The sequence below is a fragment of the Enhydra lutris genome, unplaced genomic scaffold (genome assembly GCF_002288905.1).
Source record: "Enhydra lutris kenyoni isolate GAN:26980312 unplaced genomic scaffold, ASM228890v2 scaffoldscaffold27, whole genome shotgun sequence".
Lineage (NCBI taxonomy): Eukaryota > Metazoa > Chordata > Mammalia > Carnivora > Mustelidae > Enhydra > Enhydra lutris.
In genome coordinates, this window is record NW_019154111.1 from 2904477 (window position 1) to 2925854 (window position 21378).

Below are 21378 nucleotides of genomic sequence, written 5' to 3' on the forward strand. Positions count from 1 at the left end.
AAATAAATCAAAAAAAAAAAAAAAAAAGAAGAAGAAAATTCCAAATGCAGCAACAAAGGAAGCATTAAAAAAAATAGTAGCCTTATGATATTGAATAAAGAAAAGTGAATGAAGACAATAGGTAGCATAACATGACATTATAAAACTGTTACTTCTGCTGGATGTGATAATCATACTGAAGTTACATAGAAAAGTAGCCTTTTTTTTTTTTTTAAAGTGCACACTGAAGCACTGAGGGGTAAAATGACAGGATGTCTGTAATTTACTTTGGAGAACCCAGCCATCAAGTGAAGATGCCTGCTGGGGACCCCCATGAGCCAGACACCAGCAGCCTCGACCTATAGACGTGTGAGGCAGGCCAGCCCTCCTCAGCCGTGCCACTAAGGAGCCCAGGTGTGACCAGCACCAGGGCAGCTCTCAACAGACTGCAGACCAACAGAATCTGAGGCAGGGAAGGAGCTGTCAAGGCAGTTATGTAGCTGTAGATAACTCGTATAGAAATCAATACAGCCAATAATGACAATAAATATTAATGGATTCATGGGCCCAATAAAAAGACCAAAAAAAGACTGGATCGGTTAAATACACTGTTTTCATGCCTCACCAATAATGCATCTAAAATATAAAGATATTAAAAAGGCTGAGAGTAAAGGGATAAAAATATTACACCAAGCAAAACTCAGCCAAAGTAAGCTAGTAGAGTCACTAAGAACACTAGGTAGGATAGACTGTGGCCGAGGCAATACTGGTGCTAAAGAGAACCAGTCTAGAACAGGGTCAAAACTCGAGAAAAATAAAGCCATGTAAAACCTGAGAGCATCTACTAACATCATCTCAAAATATAAAAGGCAAAAATGAACTACAGAGAGAATTAGAAAAATCCCCAATGACAGTGGGAGATTTCTAAAAACCCCCTCTCAATATAGTTAAGGCAGAAGAAAAGATCACTAAGGACACAGAAGACTGGAACCACACAATGGACAGACTTGACTTATTGGACATGTGTAGAACATGGTACCGAATAATGAAAACAAAACACATGCTAGGCCATTAAAACAAGACTCAAGAAAGTTTCACAAGCAGGAATCGTAGAGACTGTATTTGTTGACCATAATGCAATTAAGTAAGAAATCATTAACAAAGAGATAACTAGGAAAACTTTGTATGAGGAAATTTAAAAACGGGTCTAAATAAATCATAGGTCAAACAAAAACCATGATGGGACTTAGAAAATATTTTTAAATGAATGATAATGAAAATATTACACATCAACACTTAGAAGGTGTAGCTGAAGCAGTATTAGGGAAATTTATAGCTTTCAATAAATAGGAGAAGGGTGAAAAATAAAAAAGCATCCCAGTTAAAATGTCAGAACAGAACAGCAGGAAAAAAATCCAAATTAAGTAGAATGAAGGAAACAGTAAAAACAGACTAGAAATTCATGAAACAAACATAAATGAGAGGATGAACAAGCCAAAAAATTATTCTTGGCAAGGATTAATTGACATACCTCTCTATGGAGGTATATAGAGGTACATATCTCTCTATAGAGGCTATAGAGAGAAAAAGAGAGGGCACAAATAAACAATATGAAGAATTAAAATGAGATACTACAAATGTAACAGAAACTTACAAGTTAAAAAGAGGAAATTATGAACTTGATACCAATTAATTTGAAACCTAGATGGAAGCAACAAATTCCTTGAAAATGTTGCCTTATGAAAATTAATTCAAGAATAGAACCTGACTACTTCTAGAACCATTAAGGACATTTAATATACAAAACAGTCTCCCCTCAAAGACAGCTCCAGGTTCAGATGGTTCAATCTGAGTTCACGAGAATGAACATTCAAGGAAGAACTCTTATGTAACCATCTTGGGATCGCTCACATGTGGAGTCTGTAACGTGTATTACAAGCACTCACATCAATGTTAGTTCTCTTCCCCTTTCTCCCATGCCTGGAGACAGACAACAGGAAGACCACATCACAGACCAGTTGGACAAGGGAGTTCAAGGTTTCATGGTAACTGGACTAAATTACCTTTTCATCTCTGATTTCATGAAAGAGTAATATTAAAAATAAACCACAGACTTAGAAACATGACGAGAGTGATTTTCACCAAATGCACACACCTGAGTATACACCACACTCATCACTTAAAAGTCAACAAAGTGGAGTCTTAGAGCATCTTCTATCTAGCACATTTCCTTCTAACTTATTTTTGTCCCCTTTTTTTCTTAGCTAAACATTGCAAATTCTAGAGCTTTACCATTGAAAATTCCTCCCCAGAGAGAAAATGTTTACTTGTCTGTGGAGCTACCAAGAAATTAAATTAACTACTCAAAGTGGAAATTTTTTTTTATTCAGGAAAAGAATTCCTACAGCCATAACTACTTTCATCTTCCAAGAGACAATAATTCCACACCCTAGCTTTCAGATGAAAGGAATCAAGTTCATGCCTCCATCTAATCTTCTTCTGAAAATGAAAAGCTGACAATGCTTTGAAAAAAAAAAAAACAAAAAAAAAAACGCTTTTATTAACTATCAGAACAAAGACACAACATTGATTTCTCTGTTCCCAGCTTCTTACGTTATAAGTGATTTCTGCTATAAAGTCAAGAGAAGAGAATAAGTTATAAGGAGTGGTAGCTCAGATACAATCAACACTGTGGAGTATTCTTACCTTAACAACAGTCACATCCATGCCAGATAAGTGTAAAATCGGGGCAGCATTTTTTTCAAATAGAGTCCTTGCTTTGCTGTAGACAAAGGAAAAAACACAAAAATTTTGACACAAGCTCTCAAGAGGAAGAAGAGAAAGCCCAACCATCTTCACTAGAGTTGAACAAGAAACAGCCTGAGAAACATGGGTTTCCTTCACTCCTGCAAGCACAGGAAGGTGAATAATGGGTCATTGGGTTCTACGGGGCGAAATGGAGACGCTACCACTCTGGGGCCTCCAGGAGTTTACCTTCTAATACAGTTGACTCTCACCCATCTGGGATGCTTGCAGTTCAGTCTAGTTCCTCTAGAGAAGAACGTGACAGTACATATGGCCCCACTCAGGACACAATGCTTGAGTCATTCAGCAAGTATTTATCGAGCACCTACTACGTGCTAGCCACAGGGGTGGGAGCTAGGGATACAACAAGACAAAGCAGACAGAAACACCTGCAACTAAAGTAGCATGTAATAAGTCCTCAGAGAACTTATATTCCAGTGGTAGAGGGAGGAGGGTGTATTTAACATTTTTCAGGTGGCCCAAGGGAATATATTGAACCCCACAGTATACGGATTAATTCTAACTCGTGGATACGAGGGAGAAACACATTTTTAACGATTTCATATACTAGAGGTATCTCCATTTCTTGAGTTTCAAACCTGTCGTGAAAGCCCTGGAGAAGGAGCAAAATTCTTTTCCATGAAGGCAGAATTTCTGCTACAAAAGGCAAAGTTTTAAAGTGTCTAATGCAATGTTAGGAAAATCAGCAGCTTGTCTGAAGCTCACAGGCAAAGTCGCATCCTTTTCTCTGTGGCCTCATCACTCTGTATACATCTTTGTTAGGAATTTCCACATGGCATGGCAATCAATGATTTGCAGGACAGTCTTTGGGATGAGACTGGAAGCCTTGCAAAAACAGACACCAAATCTTATAATCCTCGAGATTATGTCCGCACGCTGAGAAAAAACTTAATAAGTGATGAATTAATGCACTAATAATGCATGAATAAATGAACTTGCCCCAATGCAGACATGTAAATTCTGCAGGAAAGGAAAGGACAGGATTGTGAAGACTTGTGAGAACAGAAACAGTTAAAGAGCACTTTGAAGAGACAGAGAGAGCGAGAAAGAGAGAGAGTGTGTGTGTGTGTTAGAAGTATCGTACACATTGTTCTGACATTGACTCTTGTCTAAATCAGGTCAGGAGTCAGAAACACGGCCCAGGCATCAGGGGATGCAAAAGTTGGAAGAAGTCCCCAATGGCACGGTCTCGAAGTTGAACATACCAATCAGTGGGCCTGTTTTTCACCCAAATATTTTCAACGATCACATAAGAAAACAAAACAAAAAAATAGAACATTTGAAACCACAGCGAACGTGTAACTTTCACATCCACATTTACTCAGTCCTCTTTCAAAGATTTTTAAAACCAATGATGCAAGTTTAGCAGAAAGACATACTAAGGTAGCTAATGAGGAGCATGTATAGTCACACACAAACCAAAGTCAACATTCTTTAAAAAGAAACAATAACCAAAGGACAGACAGAAACACACAACATTTCTTCTTAGGAATTAAATAGAAATGGAGAAACTGCACAAACTGGACAAATTTTCACACAGACCGTTCAAAAAAAGTACCTCAAACCAAGGGTCTACCTGAGCATGTTGTAAGGAAATTATACAAATATCCCCTGCCCTTTCTCCTGACCTGAATTCTTACTAGAATGAACAGAAAAGGCTAAATGAAAATTCCCCCTTTCCAGCTCACCACAGGTGGGGCTTAACCCAACAAGAAAGAGCTGAGCTAATGATAGTACAAACATTTCTCCTTCCAGGGTTGTTTCCATTACTGGGTTGATAAGAAAAGATCCGTTGGAGGTAGATCCGTTCTGAGAAACAAAACTCTGGACAAGTCTCGATCGGCTATATTAATCATTTACAACACATCTGTAAGCTCCTCCAAGTTAAAGAAATAAGGATTTGAACATTTGGGCTTTTATTCACATCTTTATGTGATCCCACGCTATGGAAAACCTCTAAAATTCTACCATTCCATATAAAAGACTGAAAAGCAAGTGTTACCAATAAGAAATGCATTATTTATTATATAATTAAAGGTGAGATAGCACCAGAGCTAAATAAAAGCTTTATATACGTACCGCAATTTCTAGGTTCACGTACACACAGAAAAATAATTACTTCTTAATGTATTATTTATTAATGCTAAACACACAGTTATCTTATTTCTTAAGGCGCCTATGTAGTTTTAAACCAGTACTACATAATGAAATAGCTACATGATGAATTATATATTATGTTTCAGAGTGGAGCCGAGATGACAAAAATAGTGCAATTAAATAGTGAAAGCTTTAGGGAAAAAAAAAGATGCTGGAGAGCTTCAGAGTGGCTCATACCCAGAAGCATGGAGGAATTCACCTTGCTAAAGGGGACAGTAACTTTAGAAGACTTTCCCCGGCCTCACCTTTAAAGATAAAAATGTACTTTTAAACAGTAATCCACCTTTAAAAATGCCAAAACATTTACATGTAAAAATATAAACAGAACCTAAAACTGCTCTAAAAAATTGTTCTTTTAGTGTTATTATCCTTTGTAAGTAGGAACTTAAAGTAACAGAGTACAGCTTAAACAAACTGCCATAAATTTTTCTTTATCAGAATTAGCTGGTTCCTAACTAGGTCTGTAAAGGAATAGGACCTAGAACAGTTACATTAAAGTAGGCAGAGGGAGAGGCACAAGCACTTTTGGGAAGGGTGGGGAAGCAAAGTAGAGAATGTTCTGAACCTAGCTGACATGTCAGTAATAATCACAGTAGCTTATATTCCTTTCCTCCAGTGCTCACCATGAAATGGAAATGTAAACACATCGTAGGCATTATCTCACTTAATCGCAAAGGCACCTATTCTATACGGTAATTTTTTAAGGTAGGAGCCATCACTTTTCCCATTTTACAGATTAGGACACTGAGGATTTAAGTTAAGTAATTCCCATAATATCACAGAGCAGAAGAATATCCAAGGCCGGTCCTTCAAACCCTGGAGCCCACAGTTCTCTGATAGCTGCTGCCACAGGCCACCATTGTTTAGTTATCTTGGATATTTTGATTGTGTTGGGTTAGAACCTGTTCTTTTGTTGGTATTCCTTATTAAACAAGAATGATCAATAGGCATTAAGATTGGTTTTACGGGGTGGGGAGAGGTGGCTCTAACAAAGCCAGTCAATTAGGCAGAATCACAGAGCCAGTTCAGACAATCCGTAGGTAAATATCTTAAACTGCAGAATTTAAAGTAAGGTGTGGTGTGCTTGCGTGGCTCAGTCCATTAAGCTTCCAACTCTTGATTTCAGCTCAGGTCATTGTGAGATGGAGCCTGGTGCCGGCTCCATACTGGGTGTGGTGTCTGCTTAGGATTCTGTCTCTTTCCCTCCCTCTCCCCCTCCCTGCTCGTGCTCTCACTCTATCAAAAAAGAAAAAAAAAAAAAAAAAGACATGTTTTCTCTTTTTTTTCTGTAAAGCCATATTCACTATCTCAAATTATTGGAGAACTTCTTTCAGAATCCCTGTGTCTTACACAAGACCACCAGTTATAAGCTGGTCCCAACTAGTCTTTCTGCTGTGTTGTTCTTAATATCTTGATGTCTTTTGACGAAGGTCTTATAGAATCCAACCTAATACATATTTTTTGACTGAGAGAAAAAGAGAAAGAGAGCACAAGCAGGAGGAGCGACAGAGGTAGAGAGAAAGGCAGGCTCCCTGATGAACAGGGAGCCCAACATGGGGCTCGATCCCAGGTCCCTGAGATCATGACCTGAGCTCAAAGTAGACACGAAACAGGCTGAGCCACCCAGGCACCCAAGAATCCAAACTAATACACAGTTATTAATTTTCCAATCCTCAAAAAAGACAAAAAGAAAGGTTCTGGTTGCTAGGGATAATAAAAGATATCACTCCCCTCCCCACCTCAGACAACCTTTTCATTCTATTTTTAAAAAATACTTTTTAAGTTTTAAATGATTTCTTCTAAAAGCCTTCAAGGTCTTTTTTATTCACCTTTCCAACTGAAGGAGAACTGCAACAAACACTGAAACACATTTTTGTTTGCCTGTGGTACTTTAAAATTTATAGACTTTATTTTTTAGGGCAGTTTTAAGTTCAAAGCCAAAATGAACGGAATACACAGAATTTCCATGGGCCCTTAGCCCAGTTACACATACACACAGCCTCCCCCACTTTCAACATCCTGCACCAGGGTAGGACCTCTGTTATAATAAATGAACAGGATTACATGATTATCAACTGAAGTCCCAACTGTTCTTCACACCTGAATTCCCACAATTTCCTCACACAACTCTTCCAGGCCAGCTAGACCAGGCCGCAGACTGGCCTGCAACACAGCAAGGGAAATAACTAGTTACTCTGGTATTCATTCACACACACACACACACACACACACACACACACACACACACCCCAAGAGCTATTTTCTCAGTCAGGAAGATTGAATGTTCTTCCTCTGCTGACCTCCAAGACCTAGCTCAAGGTTGACTCCTTTTGGAAAGAATGTTTCTGACTTCACAAGCCCACAATGTTTTGGCCATCGTGGAACATCCTGGAGCAGAGAAGGCCCAATCATTTACACCACAACAGCAGGAGCTATCCCCAAGCAGGTAAGACTTACTTGAGAGTATTAATTCTGGGACTTTTTTTTTTTTTTTTAATTTACTTAGAGGGGAGCAACAGGGCTCAATCCCAGGACCCTGAGATCACAACCTGAGCCGAAACCAAGAGCTGGCCGCCCAACTGCCTGAGCCACCCAGGCACCCCTAATTCTGGGATTTTTATCAAACTTCAATTAGACAAGTTTGCCAAGCATCAATTAGCTTTACAGTTCTAGCTCACTAACCACTATTTCTCCATCACAAATTAATCTCATCGCTAGATGAGTACGGAACCTACTTCTTCCAACTCCACACAGTCCAACTAGCTTCCTAATATTCTGTGACGTTCCCCCCTCAGGAAAACTGAGCACGTGACAAATCACACACTGACCTACCCTCTGCAAGCTGCAGGATTGAGAAAAACCGTCGCCTTCTTCACTTGTGCGTTGGGAGGAATGAGCTGATTGCCAAACACCTAAAAAGGAAAAAAGGAAAGTTTTAAGCAAATATTCTTTTATTCAGTTAGCAATTATATATATTCTTTCATTCCAAAGGAATTTACTTCCAGGAGACACGGTACCTACTCTGGGGGGAAAAAATGTTCTTTCATGATTCATACTGATAAAAATACCATGAACCACCACCAAATCTACCATTATTTAATGACGATCAGCTAAATTTTGTAATAAAAAAAACTCTTGCTTCATCTACAAGAGGTAAGTAACTTTTCTTTCCTAAGATGTGGCTAAGTTTATTATAAACAGATAACCAGCAAGGCCACAGTACATCAGAAGGGAAGTTTAACCCACCTGCCCATAGCCTTCAGAGAATAATCTTTTTCTTCTTCAATTTATTCCTAAGGCTTATTCATAAAGAACTGTGATACCAATAAATCTTCATATTTTCATACATGTAAAAAATAATCCTAATAGTCTGCCACCTCCTCTTTGCGATTTGTATAACTTGCTAACTAAACAGCAGCAACTAGGGGATGAAGGAAGGCACTTGCGATGAGCACTAGGTGTTGCATGTAAGTGATGAATCACGACATTCTACTCCTGAAACCAATTTTTCCATATACGTTAACTAACAAGACTTTAAATAAAAACTTGAAATAAATAATAACAATAATAGTAATAATAATAATAATCCACAGCATCAACTGGCAAGGAAAAGAAATATTTACTTGGCACAGTATTTGCTGCTGTTCTACACATTATTCTGCACGCTCAGAAACTAGGAAGGTACTAAGTGTTCTCCTTTTAATAGTTGAGAAACCAAGATTCAATAAGATTAAGTCAAAGTCACACAGTTAATAAGTTACAAGCCTAGAACTTACACCTAACTCCCAAACCCCAACTTCTACTCTGTCCGCTCTGAAGAGCAGATAAAGGAGGCAGAGTTCAGAGGCACAGAAAACCAGCTGTGCAGACTCAAAACAGGAACTAACGTGAACTACTGCTATTCCCCCTGGAGAAGACCACCGACAAAAATAAGGAGGAAAACGCCAGAGTCCGAATGTTGAGTCTTTGACGGTGGGGAGCAGGTCTGGGCCAAGGAGGCAAAATTCGGGTATGGAAGCGCAAAGTAAAGACAGGGGGAGAATGAGTTAACCAAGATTTTTATTAAGTGACTCTTCTATTAAGTGACTACCACCCCTCCTGACAGTCCGCCAGTTCTCTCCATGATCTATTTCTTCCTTTAGAAAAAAAATACACTTTTTCTGAAAGCTTCAGAAAGAAATACTGTTTCATTAGTACAAAGTTTCCGGTACATTATAATTTCTACCCTGTCTTCACTTTTACTGAATTCGACCTTAATATTTTGCAGCCAAATCTCTAAACATTGTAATGTGTTCTTTTCCTACCCATAGTTTTTCTGGAATGTGGGCAAAAATTTTTCAGTCAGCCAGTTTCTCTGGCCTACCAGACTCCAGATCTACAGTTCCAGATTATTCTGTGTCTTGGTTTCTTACCTACTGGCAACTCCAGGTGCAGGTTTACGGTGCATTAAGGAGCTTATGTAAGACTACAGGGAGTTGAGATTATGTGAGATTTAAAAAATCATTCTTTCAGGAATTTAGACTGTAAACGGCAGCCATAAACAGGAAAAGTAACTGGAGTCGGCTCCGAGGATGAATTTGCTTCTGTTTGCCAGATGGAAGGAGCTCCACGGGTGCTGGGACGGAAAGAACTCCAGCATGGGAAGAGGTAAATATGGGAGAGTGAGCAGTGACCAGAGGAAGAGTCTCTGGGAAAGGACGAGAAGGCACTCAGCGCAGAGGGGAAGGCATTTTCCTTCAACAAGAAAGCAAGGACCCTGTGACCACTCTTCCTCTGGGAGACCAAAAAAAAGGTTCTCCTCCCAAGCTTTCCCAGGTGCTAATGGAAAATCAGCTCAGGGTGGGGATCGTTCATTTTCAAAACAGCAGAGCCATAGGAGATATAACGGAAAAGTAATCAAACTCTTAAAACACAGATTTAGAACAGTTAGATCACCACCCAAAAGAGCAATGTATTAGTAGTATCTATTGTCATTGTCACCCGTGAAAACATTTCGGTAACAAACATGAGGTCTGCCGCCCACCTCCTTCCACTAAATACATCATACCTTTGTCATTTTTTACTTCAAGTTTCTTTTTTGGTATTTCTGATATCATAAGCCTAAATGACATACAACAAAAAGGCAACTCAGTCACGGAAATTCACCTGCAAGGCACAACCTACAGATTTGGAGGGGAGGAAAGAACAAAAATGTGGTCTTGAACTCGAAAAGATTTATAATTCAACTATAAAACCGCCAGATACATGATTATTTCAGTGCAGTATCATGGGCCTGGGAGAACAATGCACACATGGTATGAATCAGCTGTGCTAAACAGACAGGCTTTAAAAATATGAATCAATGGCTTGAAAGAACATTTAACTTTAAGGGGTAACGCGTGTTCGAACAGAAATCCTCGGGGGTTACTTGGATCAGGGAAGATTCAGGGCTCAGCCCGATCTTTAAGGACAACCATAGACATGAACAAACTCCCAGGGCTCCAACCAGCCCAAGTATGTGTTCTTAGGGTTAATCCAGAAGTAAACAAGTCTAAAGGGGTGGGCGCTGGAACTGCTCTACACCAGATGGTTAACTTCCTCCCGCTCTGTTCAGAGCTGGCTCTCGGCCTGACTCATCCCCCCACAGTAGGGAAAAAATCCACACTGCACGGAGGCAAGGCACCGCGCTTGTCCCCCAGAATAGCCCGAGTTTGCTGCGCAACAGAGATAAAGCAGGTTTTGATTTTAGCACATTCAGTGGTATTACCTGAGCTTCTTGACAGGCGGCTCTCCTTAGCAGGTTGTCGCTATCAAAGCAAACAAAAGAATGAACATTAGCTTTAATAAGCAGGTTATAATCCAAACAAACAAAACTGCTTTTTTTTCTTTAAATATGCCCAACTCTTCCCTATAAAACACCCAAGTGAAAGTCTCTTCAAAACCTGTGACACATAACGAGCACATGTGAAAAGAACTTTCTCTGAATGAAATCCTATGTTGAGTGTTTCCACAGGATGGGGGGCACAAGATCCCCTCCCTCCAAGATGTCTACATCCTCATCCCCTGAACCTGAAAATATGTTATCTTAGGTGGCAAAGGGGATTTTACAGATGTGATTAAGTTTAGGATCTGGAGATAGGAAGATAGTCCTGGATTACGCAGGGGAGCCTAATCTCATCACAAGGGTCCTTAAAAGCACAAAAAATTTTCTAGGCTGGGATGAGCGGCAAATGTGACTATGGAAGAAGGGTCAGAAAGATGCAAGCTTGCTGTTGCTCAACACGGGAGGAGGCCACAGTCAAGGAATGAGGGTACCCTCTAGAAGCTGGAAAAACAAGGAAATGGCTTCTCCCCTAGAGCCTCCAGAAGGAATGCAGTCCTTGTCGACACCTTGACTTTGACCCTGTAAGACCTGTGTTGGACTTGTGACCCACAGAACTGTAAGATAATAGATGTGAGTTGTGTGAACTACAAAGTTTGTAGTAATTTGTTAGCACAGCTGGATGCATATATCCTGCATTTTTCTTATCTGGTGGAAATTATTCAGGTGATTTGCCAGAAGTAAGTTTGATGTTTAGTCACTTTTGCTACTATGTTATCTCTTATTTTTTCTATCACTGTCAGACACTCAATTGCAGCCCAAATGGGAAATTTTGGCATGAGGTGAAACTCTGGCTTGCAAAAATGAAAACATTCTATCAGAAGAATGTTCATCTATGTAACATAAAGGTTCCTAAAATGTGTTTATGCCATTTATACTGTAAGAACACTTTAAATGGCTGATTGCCCACCAGGCTCCAGAATCTTCTTGAAAGAGTCAACTCTAATGCATGTTGCTGGCATTGCTAAGATAGTAACTTCAACCTGGTTAACGACAGTTAAAAACAGCCAATAAACAATGTATATGAAAGAATTAAAAAGAAAAAGGGTTCTTTCACGTAAATTCTTTCTTTAAAAAAAAAAAAACTCTTCCTAGACCTTCCTTCTAACATTGAAGTCCTCGAATTTTGCATTTTTACAGTTATCCAAAACTAATTTTGATAGTTACGTCTAAACTAAAAGAGAATAAACAACCTTTCGCTTTTTGCCACAGCTGCTGTCCAAGGCTACGCAGTAATTTTTCTTCCAGAGCTAGGCTGAAGAACAAACCCTAGACATCAACAGCAGTCAGCTTTAACAAGAAAGCACCATGTGAGGGGAAGAAGCAATGATGCCTGTCTGTGGGTATTTAGAATACAAAAGAATATAAAAACACTTAATTCAAAGGAATATGTACACCCCTATGTTTATAGCATCATTTTCTACAAAAGCCAAATTATGGAAGCAGCCCAAGCATCCATCAACTAATGAATGTACAAAGATGTGGTGTGTTACTCAGCCGTAAAAAAGAATGAAATCTTGCCATTTGTAAGGACATGGATGGATCCAGAGAGTAAAATGCTAAATGAGATAAGTCAGTCAAAGACAAACACTGTAAGATTTCATTCATATGTGGAATTTAAGAAACAAAACAACCAAAGGAAAAGGAGAGAGAGAGAAATCAAGAAACAGTCTTAATTACAGAGAACAAATTTATGGTTATCAGAGGGGAGGTGGGTGGGGGGGTAAAATCGGTGATGGGGATGAAGGAGGGCACTTGCTGTGACGAGCAGGGGGTGATGTGTGGAAGTGCTGAATCACTATTTGGCACAGCTGAAACTAAGATAACACTGTGTTAACTATACTGGAATTCAAATTTAATTTAAAATATACTGCCCATCTGAAACCTAAGAACAATGTTCAATTAAAATGATAAAGCCATACCTCAAAAGTGCATTCTGTCCCGTAACAAACATCTTACGGGGACTAATCCCTTGTGAAGTCTAGTCCACAAGCACCTTAACTGCCAGGTTCAGTCCCACGTACTTGAGTGATACCGCCCCTCGACTCCCACGCAGAAGGGAGATGCATAGGCTTCTCTCCCTTCCCCCACTCAAGGTTCACGAATATTCATGTTTCACTCTTCTACTCAAATGCTCTCCAGCAACTCCTCTCGGTGAATCACCCCAACAGCAACAATTACATAGATCTTACACATATACAAGATGAAGTCAACTCAATGTACAGAGTAGTCAAATATTTAAAAATAATTAACATGTCAACAACCCTTTAGAGTTGACCCTGACACCTCCCATTCATGACCTCTACACAATGCTGAGGTAAAAATACTAAATCCTTAGTAACCACTAGATCACCAAATAAACCTGGGTTCCTTGTAGTAACCTGAGCAATGTCACTGGATCCCCCTGGTCTAGGCTAATCCTCAGTCCAGCTTCCATACTGGCCCTGGGGGTACCACTACCACCACACAGAACCACACACAACTGTGCTCCTCCAAACACTTTTTTCTTCCTATAGATAGAATAACCTGTACCTCCAGTCTCTTCTGTGATGGACATATCCTACAGGCTGTTCTGTATAAGCCCTCTCTACGGCTACAAAGGCTGCATACCTACCCGTACATCCCTGCCCATTTCCCCCAGCTGGCTCCTCCCCTCCCACTAGGGCCAGGCCTCTGAAGGTGCCAGGCTCCTTGGGGTCCTTCATAAGACGCCATCTTCCTTACTGCATTTCAGCCACATGGACTCCTGTGGACCTAGATGAAAAGAGAATGGCCCCAAATACAAGAATACAGCCCCTTGGTTCACTGTTTCCTAAATTCTTTTTTGCTAGAAGTAAAATTTTGAATGTTAACTTGTGATTAAGTATATGATTAAAGACCTCAGTTCTCTCGAGCTTGCTAATACTTCTTGATTTATCAGAGTGCTATTCAAAATCAAAAGATTTCTTTATAATTAATTCCCTGGATTTTAATGTGCCAGATGGAATATGCTGTCAATGCCACCTGTGAGAAAGCCAGACTATGTGCCAATTTAAATACTACAAAAGAAAACCTCATTATAATCATACTTAATTTTTTTAAATATCAAAAATGGCATTAACCATCTTGATTTTGCTCTCTGAACCAAGCTGTTTCTAAAAAATCAAACATATCCTCAAAGAGAAAAGATTTCTCCCATTGATCTATTCTGATCGTCTATAGCCAGCTCTGAAAACTATTTCAAAAAAGAAATTCCAAAAATGTTCCAGGAAAGGCATTTTTACTGGAATAAAGAGAAAATAACTTGAAATTCATAGAGCAACTCCCATGTGCCAGCTACCACAGCCATCATTTTCACAAACCTTTAGCCTTTGTAACAACCCTGCCAGACGGGCATTATATTCTCAATTTTATGTATGATGTCGTTAAGGCTCAGAGAAGTAATGGACTTCCCCAAGATCACCATGTGACTAAACAGCAGACTGGAATTCAAACCCAAAATAAATGCTTTAATGCTTTTTCTTAACCTCAGACAATACTGGATGCATAATACTCATCAGTATATAGACTTGATAGCACATTCATGAATCACACAGTAGTTCGAATCTCATCTGATTTTTAAAATTTACATTCATAATGTTTTTTCATAAGTTCAGGTGTGATAAAGCTCCCCAAAGCAGCAGGTGAAACTAACTCACTCAACACGAAGTGCTGGGTACCGTACGACCCAGATCCTGTCCTGACCTGAAGCAGCTTCCGAGCGTGTGGCAAAGGACAGCTCTTGGCAAATATCAGTGATAAAGGAAGAGACGTGTTTCTTGATAAAGGACGTGCCAGGCACTATGCTAGGTGTGGATGTACTGATGCATAAACCCAGCACTCCCCATCCTCACGAAGTTCACAGGATAGAAAGGAAGAGAGGCAGTTCAACAGTCATAACATGACATGACTCTTATGTGCTCTGCAACAGGGGCCCGTTTAGGAATATCTAACCTAGGCTTGGGGGAATTAGAAAAGGCTTTTTACAGGAAGTGACACTGCAGTGTAGATCTGGGGAGAAATAAAAAGTAGCAGGGCAAAAACAGGAAGGGGAACGCAGGCGAAGGCAAGAGCCTGTCAAAGCCTCAGAGTACCAGCCTGGCCAATCTCAGAAACAGAAAGTAGTTCTGGACAGCTGGAGGCAGCCCACCATGGGAGGAGCCCCAGAAGAGGAGGGCAGGCAGCACCCGGGCCCCAGCAGCCTTTTAAGCTATTTCAGGAATTGGGATTTGACCTTTAGGGCCATAAGAAGCCATGAGAGGGTTTCAGGAAGATAAGTGAGGTGACCAGATTTACACGTTAGAAGGATCATTCTGGTTGCAACGTGAAGTCCACATCAAGGCAAGTCTGGATCTAGGGACCAGGGTGGGTTGTCCAGAAACACTGGTCAGCGATGAGCACATGATGAGCCCTGGAACCAGAATTGAGGAGAGCACAGGGGTAGCTGATATTTAGGAAGCAAACTTAACGACTGGCCTGTGGGGATTGAGGGGGTCGAGGCAGTGTCCACATATTTTTACTGAGCCCGTGGCAGAAGGTGGTACCGCTCAGAGATGGAAGGCAGCAGTAGGTACTGGTTCGGGAGGCCGGAAGCTGGGGTTCATTCTGGATCTGCGGATCTGGGATAGCGGCCAGTGCAGGGGAGGGGTCCAGGGGACAGCTAGAAATACACATCTGAGACTGCAGACATTGATCTTGAGTAAAGACACAGGTGGTAATAGTGGGCGGAGAGTGGAGCAGATCGTCTACACAAGGAGGCGAGAAGCAGCAGGAAGAGAGGCCCTGAGCCCTGCGACAGAGGACAGAGAACGCCAGGTGAATCTCAACTACAGTGACACTGAGCCTCACTTGAAAACCAAAGGAAGAATGTACAGAGGGGTCCCTGGCTGGCTCAGTCAGTGCAGCACTCGACCCTTGATCCTGGGGCTGTGAATTCGAGCCTCACGCTGGGTGCAGAGGTTACTTTAAAACAATATTTTTTTAAAAAAATAAAGGAAAAGAAAAACGTGATGGACAACTGAGGCAAGAGGTTAAGAACCACTTCCTTATCCCCATCACGCCCTTGATGCTGCCTCCACTCTCAGCAAGCAAGTTTTCCTCCTCCTAGAGCACACAATGAGCTTTACCCCTGCAGGGATTTGATTGTTCTACCTCCTCTCCCTTTTAGAAACTAGACGGCCAAGCACAACACCACCCACCCCTTTGCCCCACCACAGACAGAACTGCTTGTCTTTTCCTTCATTACAACTGCCTTGAATTCATGGACAGTTCACCATTTTCTCTTCCACAGCACACAGCACAGACTCTTGCAGATAAACAGTGCTTAATAAATAACTGTTTAATAAGTAAGTGGCAAATGTTTGAACAGGAAAGACTGACTCATAGTGCTCACAGGCAGGCTTTGTCCTGTAGGGGAAAACTGAAGGTGATTCTTCATGGGAGTACTTGGCATTCTCAAGCCAACAGATCGCCTGGGGTAGTTGCTCACTGTGATCACCACCAAAGGGCAAGAGGAGAAATCGCTGTGGTGCAGCAGAGGATGAAGATGTAGAACAGTCATGGACACCTGACAGATCAAGACGCATGGCTGTGTGTGTGTGCGCGCGTGTGTTCAGGGGACAGGGTAATGGAACTAGAACCATCTAAAAGCTGAATGAGGAACTCCTTTTGGTACACCAGGAAGGCCCACAAGAATTGTCCCAGTAGCTGAGTCTGGTATCAGAGAAATTCTAGACTGCTAATGGGGCAAGAATCTGAAAGTGAACCTAAGACCCTTTTACCAAAAAAACACAAAAAAACAAAAAACAAAATCCAAACTACTGTATATAAATTCCAAGCCTATGCTCTTTCTACTACATCATGCTGCCTCCCAAGAGAATTGAAGTTTAACACAATTTAAAACAGTTACATCAAAAAAGGTCCCTGAAGATCTGCTTAGTACTAAAACGCAGGTTCTTTGATAGACAGAAACCAGAAGCTTCTGGATTAGAAAATAAAAAAATTTGCTGATGTCACTCTGCCTGAGGCTTTGGAAGAACATGAACGTGCCTGCTACCACAGGAAATGGGATGCTCACAATTTATTCTGAGCCATAAAGGTTTTATTTATTACTTTAGGACTGCAAAATAAGATAAGTTGTTATTTCAATAACAACTTGACATGGAAAGAAAAAAATATCATATTGATCCATCCTATTTCCCAAAAAAGATATTTCCTTCTATAGTCTAGAGGCAAATTGGACAGCAATTTCTACCACTGGCTTTTCCCTTGGTGCACGCAAACCCGGTTTCTGCTTTACGCAAAGCAGGTTTCAAGCTTAGATGTTTATAACAACTACTTCAACTTCTCTGAGCTTCCTAGAATAATTAATCATGATATTGCCAGTGGCACTGCCCAAGGATTGTCTGTGTAAGAGCCCGGATGGAGTGGAAACGGAAGCACAGACAGAAAAGAACCTTAGAGAAGAGATTCTCTTGGGTGCAGAGTGGGGGACCTTTGTCAAGTAAACATTGCCCCCTCCCACCCCACATCCTTGCTCCCCACCCAAACACATGAAGGCTGCCGCAGTGAGGAGCATCACACATGGGACGATACTGCTCATCTCTGCCCAAGACAAACACCTGTCACCAAGCAAGGAGACATGCAGCCTGCTTAAGAACATGCTGGATATTCTGGGCCTGAAGAATGCTCAGTCAAGACAAGTAAATTGTTAGAGTGCTAGGTCACAAACTCCAGGAGAACAATAAAGACGTTGATGACTTTGAAGAGGATTTTAGGGCCTTTTGGTCTGGTCTTTCCACTCAACCCGAGGATGACGTTCCTTCTTGTTCTCCAGGCCTCCACATGATGTGCTACCTGCTACTTCAGAAATTTGTATCTTCTTACCTCTCCCAACCACAATGAGATAAAGAAGTTCCATAATGTCAGGAAAGTATCAAGGGTCAAGAAGAAATCCTACTGATAACCATACATTAAGTGGTGCCTGTCTTCATTTCAATGGCCCTTAAAGTACATACAGGGAGAAAATGAGTCAGACAAGCAATCACTGGCATTAAAATTTGTCATCCCTGTTGCTGCTGGGGAAGTTTAGCAAAGGAAAAACAAAGTTAAGTCTACCAGCAAATGTAAAAGACAAACGTATGGCACCACTTCAGTCAGGGCTAGTGAAAAGTACAACACACTTACGTCAGGAATCTTGAGGTCAGTGTACCCCTGGATGGATTTCTTTACTTGGTGGTATATTCAACAATATACAAGGATCAACATTTTTTTCTTTCTTTTTTTTTTTTAACATTTTCAGTAACAATATAAAGCAAGCCAAGGGCATTCTCCAAAGAACTGTATTTACTAAAACAGGAAAAGAAGGAGGGAGGGAGGGCATCAGTCCCTCAAGTCCACAGTGAACGAGAACGGATAATTCACTGAAATTAAAAATCTAGAGAAAATAGCTACTCTTGTAAATTATACACAAGGTACTCTCCTCCACTTAGGCAGATAAAGGGAAGACAGAAAACAGATTGCACAGAGGTTACATCAGCTATTCGAGAAGAAAACACAAGGGGGAGTCCCTTCTTTCCCTCCAGGCCTACTGGCTGTTTTCTATAAACCACGGGCATAAAGGGGTATTTACTCTGGGCTCTAGGATACAGGGCAGACCTTTTTTTTTTTTTTTTTTTTTTTTAGGGCAGACCTTTTGACCTAGCAAATCATACACTAGCCAGGTGCTACAGTCAGTGTTTCTGCTGTTCCACGACACGCACTACCTGAGATGTCAGTGGACAGTTCTCTCAGCACAGCCTGGAGAAGCTAATACCAGTCACGGAAATAGCCCTGAAAAGTATGTGAAATCAACAAAATTTAGATATGCCTCCTGCCCTTCCAGCTCAGTCCTCCCTACCCCACCCTCCACAATAAACATATGGGAAAGAATACAGGTTCTTAAAAAAAAAAAGAAGAAGAAGAAAGAAATCCATTTTCTAAATAAAATGACAAAAGAGCTAAAAGGAAAGGGAATATAATTAAACTTCATTGCACCTTAAAAAAAAAAGTTCCCCATTCCCTATCAAATCTGAGCTGACAGGCATGTTATTTAATTGCCCATAAATGAGCTTCTTTAAATAGCACCTATTAATACCCCAAACTTTAGCATCAGCTTGTGCAGAGAGAGAAGAGAGGGAGAACCTTGAAATGGCTGAAAAGCAATACGAACTGTTTCTTTAAAACCACAACAGAATGTGAAATGAGGAAAAGCTGTGAGGGGAAAAACCCTCCCTACCTTCCCCCGGTGCTGAACCAGCCCTGCCTAGACCACCAACTGCAAAGTCAGAGGCTAATCCGAACTGATGTCAAGGTAAAACATCTGCTTTGTCAGAACCCCCAAGATACTGAAAGATGAAGCTCGAGACATTACTGAAACCATAATCTGTACCAAAAGAAATAATACGGGTCCAGTCAAGTGTGGCTCATGCATAATTTATTCCTGGAATCTAACACATTTCCCCCTGGATATGCTGTCAGGGTCTCAAACCCAATATAGCTAAAAGGGAATAGAATAATACCTCCTCAAACCAATTCTCCCAGGCGACTTGCCTCTTTCTGTATCACCAATTATCCTAGTCTTGAAACCAAGACTTCTCTTCCTCTCCTTCAACCAACCAGCCAGTCCACTATCTGATGCTAATAACAGCGAGCACTTATGGTGGGAAGCCAGGAGCTAGGCACGGGACCAGGCACTAGGACATGCATCAGCTCACTTCATCCTTACACCTCACCTGCTAAGCAGACCTCATCACTCCAGACCCCACTACCCCAGAATGAGACCAAAATGAAGAGATTAAGGACTTTAAGGGGCTTGATAAAGGTCGCATACCTACTAAGTAGTGAAATGCAAACCACACGTGTCTATCTGCCTACAGAACTCATGCCCGCATATCACTCACACGGTCAAGCCTCACTGCACCCGTTTAGTTTTCCATTCCCAATGCCACCACTCTGGTCTGGCCTCTCTCAGCTTCTATGTACACTATCAAAGTGCACACACACATACCTGCAGCCTTCCCATGCCCTCCGCTCCAGGGTCTCTTGCCCAGGGGGGCTGTACTACGCTTCCTGAGCCCAACTTTGCTCATGACATGCTCCTCTCCTTAAACATCGTCAGAGTCACCACTGCTCACCAAATAGTACAAACTGCCTACACAAAGACTTCCGGAATCGGGCTTTTCCTCCCATTCTACTTAAGAAAAAAAAAAAAAACAAACTAGAGACTGGAGTCTCTAGTGAAGTCAAACTCTTTGCCAATCTCCAAAAATACACTGTGCATTTCCATCTTCTGCCTCTGTATCAGCTAGCACACGGTCGCACTCACTGAAGGCCCAACTCAAAACATATCCTAGTTAGGATACTTTCTCCCACAAGGATGCAAAGCCAAAATAGAAAAGAAGGGCAACTTCTGATGGAGTGCTTTCTTTGTGGCTGGCCCTTTTCTAAGAAAAATCAGCACAACAACCTGAGGAGATGGGTTCTCCGATCATCTCCAGTTTACAGAGAACTGAAGCCCAGCCATGGTGCATTGCTGGCAGGTGTAAAGTCAACATTCTAACCCATATGGTCGCTCCTCCTCTTAACCGCGCGGCTCTAGTAACTCTCAGAAGCGAATGTCTTGACTTTGTAATGGGTGGGCCAAGCCGATCGCCTCTAAATGCATCAAAACAGAACAACTCAATGCTGTGCACTTTCTGACTTGATACCATAAGAAATCCACAACACACGGAGCACCTGGATGGTGCAGTTGGTTAAGCATCTGTGGATTTCGGCTCAAGTCATGGTCTCAGGGTCATATGATCGAGTCCCGCATTGGCCTCTGCACTGGGCACAGAGTCTCTTGAGATTCAATCTCTCCCTCTCCCTTTGCCCCTCCCCCAGCCCACTTGCAAGATCTCTCTCTAAATAAAATATTAAAAACAAAAAATCTATAACACATGTATGAGGCATTCTCGTACCAAGAAATTAAACCTGAATCCAATTATGCCTCTGGAGCAGGGCTCCTCCAACTTCAGTATACATACAAATCCCCTGCGGACCTGGTTAAGTACCCATTCTGACTCAGCAGGTGTGGGGTAGGGCCCGAGATGCTGCACTTCTGATCCATTCCCAGGAGTTAACTGTGTGCACACTTCAGATAGCAAAGCTCTAGCATCTGGGTCTGATCACCAGTTTCCAAGACACAGGAACAGATTAAACAACTCAGGGCCAGGCTACAGTGAGGAGAGGGATGCATCTGCCTCAGGTGCAAACTTTAGGCCAAAAAAACACAATGGGGACAAATATTTTAATACAATAATTTTAAAAATCATATGAACGCAAAGACCCACAATGAACAAAACATCACAGTTTTAACTGAAGAGAGAACCAGGAGCACTGATTTTTCTTCTCGCCTCGGGCTATAGGACTCTGCACAGCACTGACCAGTGTAAGTTATCCACCAAATCTTGAGTATGAGAAATTCTCCAGGGCAAATGCTATAAATACTATGGAAGAAG

At 41.3% G+C, this 21378-nt stretch overlaps 1 protein-coding gene across 2 annotated transcripts in view; it reads right to left on the bottom strand.

The window, feature by feature from the left end:
* The window catches only part of LOC111151869 (acylglycerol kinase), a 71788-nt gene that overhangs the window by 38086 nt on the left and 12324 nt on the right, over nucleotides 1-21378 (bottom strand). For both annotated transcript variants that reach the window (XM_022510100.1, XM_022510101.1), the window contains exons 3-5: nucleotides 10709-10748; nucleotides 7795-7874; nucleotides 2686-2761 (exon numbers count right to left, since the gene is read on the bottom strand). In XM_022510100.1, coding sequence (XP_022365808.1) covers nucleotides 2686-2761; nucleotides 7795-7874; nucleotides 10709-10748 — 196 coding nt within the window. The remainder of the gene's footprint in view (nucleotides 1-2685; nucleotides 2762-7794; nucleotides 7875-10708; nucleotides 10749-21378) is intronic.